This window comes from Phaethon lepturus, unplaced genomic scaffold, assembly GCF_000687285.1.
Source record: "Phaethon lepturus isolate BGI_N335 unplaced genomic scaffold, ASM68728v1 scaffold25687, whole genome shotgun sequence".
In the NCBI taxonomy this organism is placed as follows: Eukaryota; Metazoa; Chordata; class Aves; order Phaethontiformes; family Phaethontidae; genus Phaethon; species Phaethon lepturus.
Genome location: NW_010551572.1, coordinates 30,179 through 36,658, shown reverse-complemented (window position 1 = coordinate 36,658; position 6,480 = coordinate 30,179). Strand labels below are relative to the sequence as shown.

Sequence of the window (6,480 nt, the reverse complement as noted above, 5' to 3'; positions counted from 1 at the left end):
CTGGCAAAGTCGCTTCTCTCTGTCAGTCAGTTCCTAATCAATAATGGGAGCTGCTGGGGAGCTCAGATACTGTGGCAAGGGTGTGCCAAAAACCCTCAGACAAGCTTTTGTGATAAATACTGAGGTGAAGGTCTTGAAACAATAAAGAACCCAAGCAGTCACCATAGTACTGAATCTTGTTTCTTTTATTTTAAGATTACAAAGCTCAAGATAGACAACAATCCCTTTGCTAAAGGTTTCCGTGAGCATGGGAAGAACACTCGAAGGTAAACTGTTTCTTCATCTTAATTTATTTATAACTGGACTTCAGTTGTGAATTTTACCCAAGGCCATTGAGCAAAACTATACCAGCTCTGCCGAGCCTGCTGTGTCGTGCACGCTGCATTTGCCTGTATCTGGGTATGATGTCCCCCTACGCAGCCTCCTCCCAGGAGACTTGGGGAGTGGGAGGAGATACAGGATTTCCTACAGAAATGTGGGCGGTGTGACAAATTTGAGACCTGCATTCCCTTGCAAGTTGGAGCTAGACTGGAGTCTGACGTGTGAATAGCAGTAATAACAGGGGTCCACAGTAGGTCACTGTGTCTCTTTGAGATCAGCTTGATTCTGACATTTGAAGGCTTCCTCATCTCCTTTCCCGGTGTGTGGAAAAGCATCTCTTCCAACAGGAGATTGTCTGCAAGAGGGACAATGGATACCGATACCAGTGAGATCTTCTGTCTGGAATGAGGGCAGCCAGTGGATGAAAAAAAAAAGTGTAAATACAGCCATAGATGGGCAACAGAGAAGGAAAAAATGTTCTTCTCCAAGCAGAAAATGTTATGAAAACCATCTGAGATTTTCTTTTGTATTATTTTATGTACGGGGAAAAAAACTAATTTCCTGATGAAAAACGCCAAAGCTGGTTCTTTTTTACTTAAATTTTGAAAATGTCATGGATTTCCTTTCTGCTCTTAATAGGATAATTTCTGACTAAGCTTAGACTAATTTTCCACTTAAAAAAAAGCTGCTTTCAAGCAAAAGACCCACCCTACTATACACGTACCTGTGTGCGTAGTATGTATATCCCAATGTTGGACTACACTTACAAACTCAGTGCTAAAGCCTCTGGTGCCGAGTTTCCATGCTGATTGTGCCTTTTGTACAAACATGAAGTGGGCAACCCCTTTACCAGTATATTCCCAGTATGCTGCAGGGCGCGGGCTCTCTCTGGAAGCACACACCGATGGCAGGCGGAAGGGCTAGCCCTGTAATTCAGCTATGGCAGGTGTGTTCCCCGAGGGCTTGTCAGGGTGCTGCACTAGGAAAGGTGTAAGTCACAGAAGGTCAGAGGTTCATCCCATCTTTTTGTCTTCCAGGGCTTGTCCAGCATCCCTTGCATATTTATCTAGGCAAAAAGCTTACACACAAGCTACCCCCATGTCTTGTTTCTTTCCAGGGAAGGACGAGCCAAGTGCCAGAAGCCTAGTCCAGCCAAGGGCCAGAAGAGGAAGCTGCCAGAGGAAAAAGAGTCCAGTGCTGAGGAACATGGTAATATTGATCCCAGCAAATCCAGAGGATAATTTCTAAACAGTGCCTGGGCCACAGGAAGGAAAAGAAACAGCGACATAGTCCTCTCTGGGGAGGGTGGCCTGGGTGGAGTCCCTAGAGAGTTCTGTGTATGGCTTGAGTTTCTGACTTTCTGGGAATAATCCACAGGGACTGCTCACAAGTTGCTTATCATTACTGACCACTCATCAGCGCACTCATCAGCGCTCTCACCAGCCTCCCAGCCTGGCCATGCTTTGTGACCGCGCATGATTGTAGGCTGTGCTTTCACAACATTTCTTTTCAACAGCAATATGATCTTGCAGTATCACCCATTGCTTTCTTCTTGGTTGTCATCGGTGCAGTTGTGCCAGCAGTGCTGTTTGTGCAGCTGGGTTGTGATACAGATGTGGGAACTGATACCATTTAAAAAAAAAAATCTTTAGTCTTTCTGTTAGGCTGCTTTTTAAGCTTGATTGTTCCTTGCTTCAGTTCACAGTGCTGCTTGCAGTAGCACAGCTCAGGAGAGAGGACAGGGTAGGACTGAACACCACAGTGTAAGGGCAGAAAAAAGCTGGAAGGGGCTAGTCCCTTAAGACAGTATGGCTGCAGAAGAGATATTAGTGTGTTTCCTTCCACTATCCTGTGATTAATGCAGCTGCCAATAGACCATTGTGAACTCTGGGTCTCCCTTCCTCCTTCTCATTTTTTTCCATTCTTTCTTTTCCGTGCTGTGAGTCAGATCTCGAGAAAGAAGAGAATGTAGATGTGAAGGAAGAGAGTAACCCTGTCGTGGTCAGCAGCGGATACCCCTTCTGGGTCTCAGAGCAGAATGGCAGCCATGCCTTTCCTGCAGCATCGCCAGTGCCAGCTGACCAGAGGGAGGGTCTGGCCAGAGAGCAGCAAGTGCCTACACCATCCTACCAGACATACCGGTGAGTTGCACCTCCTGGTGCTCACGTCGAAAGCCACCCTTTAGTTGATGAGATTCCTCGTCTCTACTTCTACTTCTACTAAGAAAAACAGCCAGTGGGAGTAAGGAGGAATGCCTTTCTGTTGGATAGTGTACCTTGGTGATAGGTGCTAGATTAGCGTGGAGATAGCTCCACAACAAAGCCTTCTTGTGTTACTACAGACCGACTGATTCTGGGCATAGTCGTGTCTTAGTAATGCTCTTTATTTTCTTGTCCTGAAATGCTCTCCGAGCCAGCTCTGTGTACCGCAGAGCTGGCCTGTCCTTCAGAGGAAGTGTGTTGGAGGAGTGGCAGGACTCCAGTGATTTTCCCCCCCGCCCCCTTCTTATCTTTGCAAATTCAGGCATGAGTTATAATGAGCCCAGACTAGAGCTGAACCAGAACTAGGGTAGTCTGGGCTTCCCTTCTCCAGCATTTAGTTTTTCTGTGTGAGCGACAGTGAGGCTTGGACTAAAATCCACACTGTAAGATATGGTAGTAGGGAAGGGGAAGAGGGCACGCTGAGAGCTTGCCCTGCCTTGCGCCAGGGGATCTGTGTGGGGTTTCAGTGGTTTTCTGCTGCGGTAGGTTTGACTCGCTCTTCTCTCTGCCCTCGGGGCTCAGGTTCCATGAAGCTGGGGACAGCCAGCAGCTTCCCACCCGCGATGCCGCAGCCTTGAACGATTTCCGGGCAAGGTGCTACCCCTTGGATCTCGCCACGGTGCCCGAGCACGACTCCAAACAGCTCCCAGAGGGCTTCGCCAACCTGCCTCCGCTCCCCCCACCTCTGCCTCCTCCCCAGGACTACACAGGAGTGGTGAACATGGCTCTAGACTCTGTTGGGAAACCGGGGGCCCGAGCGCCCATGTACAATCCGTACGGCACTGAGCAAGGCCTCGGCCAGTGGATGGTGCCTTCCCACAGCCAGTACAGGGCAATGAGCTACTCGGCCTTCTCCACAGATTACAATACACAGGGGGCTCCAGGACATGCCCACGGGACAATGGCAGAGTGGAGCCAGTACCCTCTGTTCCCATATGCCTGCTGGTGAACAGGGAAGACCCTTCCCAATTAAAAGACTGAAAGAAAATTGTAAATGATATAATATTCGCTCTGCAGTATTGATCTTGAAGCCTTGCCTACACTAGGCAAAGAGGTGTAGCTGCAAGCAGTAGCATGGGACACCTTCACTTCCTTGTCTCCTTGCACAGCAGTCCTCACTGCATTTCACAAGCAATGTCTAAACTGGTAGCTGCCCCTGCCATGTCAGTGTGAGTCTGGCTGACTGTTCTGCAGTGGTTTTTTTTCCCAACAGGAGTAGGAAACTACAGGAGCTGCAAGAGCAGTACTTACAAAGAGCTGCTGAACTCTCAGTCCCAGGTTGTTTGTGTCTCACATTTGGCAGTTTCCAAAATCCTTTCCTCCCAGTACTTGCGTGCAAGGAGATAGGGGAGTTTCAGTAAGCCGTCCAGGTAGCCAAGAAGCTGTAGAGCATTATTGCAAAGACAAGCAAAACAAGCAATCCCGGTGCCCCCTTGAGCAGTTTTCTCATTTAGTGTAGTCAAACTAAATCTAGAGTCTTGCCTTTCTTCCAGCAGCATATGAGAGTAAAATACACAGCAACACGTGCGTGTCTGGAGCGCAGTGCTGGGTCATGCAGCCAGGGAAGAGTTTGTCCCGTGCAGGAGGAGTGGCAGCAAGGCCATGTGTTGTGTCTGCCTGTCCCCTGTGCCCATCCCTCTTCTGTCACCCCTAGATTCGAGGTTAGTGAAACATTCTTCTTTCTGTCAGTGGTGGAGGGAGGTTGCTCATGGGTGAGGGGGCTGCTCTGAGGGTTTCCAAAGGCCTGTGGTTATCAGAAGCAGGGCCACAAACAGCAGTGCTGCCTGTATCATTCTTCCTTTCGAGGGAAAGGAAATCTTTCACGGTGAACTTCTTCCTTCTTCCACTGCCTGCCACCCCTGGAGAATATAATTTGTAGTTGTGGTTACTGTGCTACACTTTGAGCAAGCTTTCTCAATAGACAGTTCTCACCAGCCTGGCATTGCTCATTGGGCATATACTTCAATTAGTACCCTGTAGGCCCTGGCTGCATGCTGCATTGCTGGTGAGCTCAGCTGCTCCCAGGCTGGTCAGCAAAGTCATCTTGCTGCTGTTTGGGAGTCTGTAGGGATCTGCTTCCATGTTTAGTTATCAGAGCAGCTTCCCCTCCCTTACCTCTACGGTCCCATCGTGGGGAGGAGCTGTTCTGCCAGTGAGCAGCCTGTGTGCTGCCTTGCAAAGAGGGTTTCTTTTTATCTTTATGTTACAAGGGGAAAGCATCCCTGTTTGCCCAAGTGGTGGAATGGCCCTGGCAATGGGGTCTTGTTTGAGACAGGCTTTTTGCTTCTCAGGGGCATACACGTGTTCCTAGGTGTTCTAGGGAATGTTTTCTTCTAACACTTCAAATAACCGGCTGTGTGGCTTGTAGCCATCAGCAGGCAGCGAGGTGCGTCATTTAGCCTGTATGCCAGGTGGTTTTCTCTGTGCGTGCACACGTGTGTGTGGCAAGACGTTGTCTATGAGCAGACCTGGATGGGTTTGTGACCACCGGTGCATCAGGACTGGTGTGCAGGTACACCAGGAAAGGTTGTGCACCGGCCTGTTGGGGTACCACCAGGTCAGCACTGTGCGTGTACATGGCGCAGAGGTGTGAGCCGTGTGTATTATTGTTAAAATGACTTTGAAGAGTAGCCCTACAAATTTGTGAAATTCAACTACGATGACTACTTCCTTATTTAAATAGTATATTGCTAACTGCTTCTGTACCACAACTGTGATACGTACAGAGCAGCCGAGTACTTCCCCATGGCTTTCCAGGATGGGTGTGAGATGTGCAGCGTTTAAATAAAGGTCAGACTCCACCACAGTATATGTACGTAATACCCTAATAGCCTCTCCTCTGAGAGTACCCTGGCCAGTAGTGATTCATACCTACGGTGCATGACACACATGTGGATGCAAGTAACTCACTAAAAAGAAATCTTGTTGGGGAAAAAAATGTGGAGGAGATTGTTTTTAACCCCAGAATATGGTGATTTCCTGCTGTTCAGATGCCAGCCGTGTGAAGGCAGGTCAGCTGCAAAAGACTGTCCTCTGTGGATGAGAAAAATCTTCCGTCTCTGACCATTAGTAGTTATTTTGCCACCACTGTTTTCCACATCTTGGAAATCAGGTGAAAAGGCTGGCTGAGGAGTTCGATGCCTCGAGCCCTGTGTGTGGGGACCCTGGGGTGGTACTTTCTGCAAGGTCTCTGCAGTCCTCCTGGTATCCCACTGTGATCACTGCCAGCACCATGCTAACAGGAAAAGAGAAAGTAATGCAACCCCCAGGCCTCTTGGTGAGATCTGTTTCTTCATCTTTGAAGTCCAGGTTGTATTTCCCTCTGTCACAAGGTGCTAATGAGAATGAAAACCGTGCTGTGGTGAGCGTGAGGAACTGAGGAGAACTGCGCAGCACAGGGAAACCCCTGTGCAAGTGTGAGTGTCGTGTTCTTTTTTCGAGCCTTCAGAACAGCTTTACAAGTGCTGCTGCCCCATGGGCCTGTTGGCAGAGCTGGTTTAGCAGACGGCTCTGCACCGGGGTAGAAGACTCAGCCTTGTGCTGAGGACAAGCCATTAATTGCTCATCAGCCTTCTGCTGCAACAGAATTCCTTGCCCTTCTTCAGTGAATCATCTGGCTTATTAGAAAAGTACCTTTACTTTCATCGCTCGCCTGTCTCTGGTTAGAGACTGCGGCTTGGCCGGTTTTTGAAGCCTTTGGAAATTTTGCCTGTAGGTGTGTGCTCTGGATTCTGCCGCCGCCTCCACCCTTTGCAGTTCCCACTGTCTTGTTTTCCTCAGCTGTGGCATTTAAAAGTCTGTATGAGCCTGACTGAAACGCTGTTCTTGCACGCGTGTGAGATAATGTAATGCCTCTCTGACAGCTTCAATAAAAGGAAATGAGACGTGCGGAAGGCAG

At 48.9% G+C, this 6,480-nt stretch overlaps 1 protein-coding gene across 1 annotated transcript in view; it reads left to right on the top strand.

Moving 5' to 3' along the window:
- The window catches only part of LOC104623779 (T-box-containing protein TBX6L), an 11,621-nt gene extending 7,388 nt beyond the window's left edge, over positions 1-4,233 (top strand). Inside the window, exons 6-9 of the mRNA XM_010290963.1 lie at positions 196-266; positions 1,439-1,530; positions 2,270-2,462; positions 3,105-4,233. Coding sequence (XP_010289265.1) covers positions 196-266; positions 1,439-1,530; positions 2,270-2,462; positions 3,105-3,531 — 783 coding nt within the window. The 3' untranslated portion in view covers positions 3,532-4,233. The remainder of the gene's footprint in view (positions 1-195; positions 267-1,438; positions 1,531-2,269; positions 2,463-3,104) is intronic.
- The last annotated feature ends 2,247 nt before the right edge of the window (positions 4,234-6,480 follow it).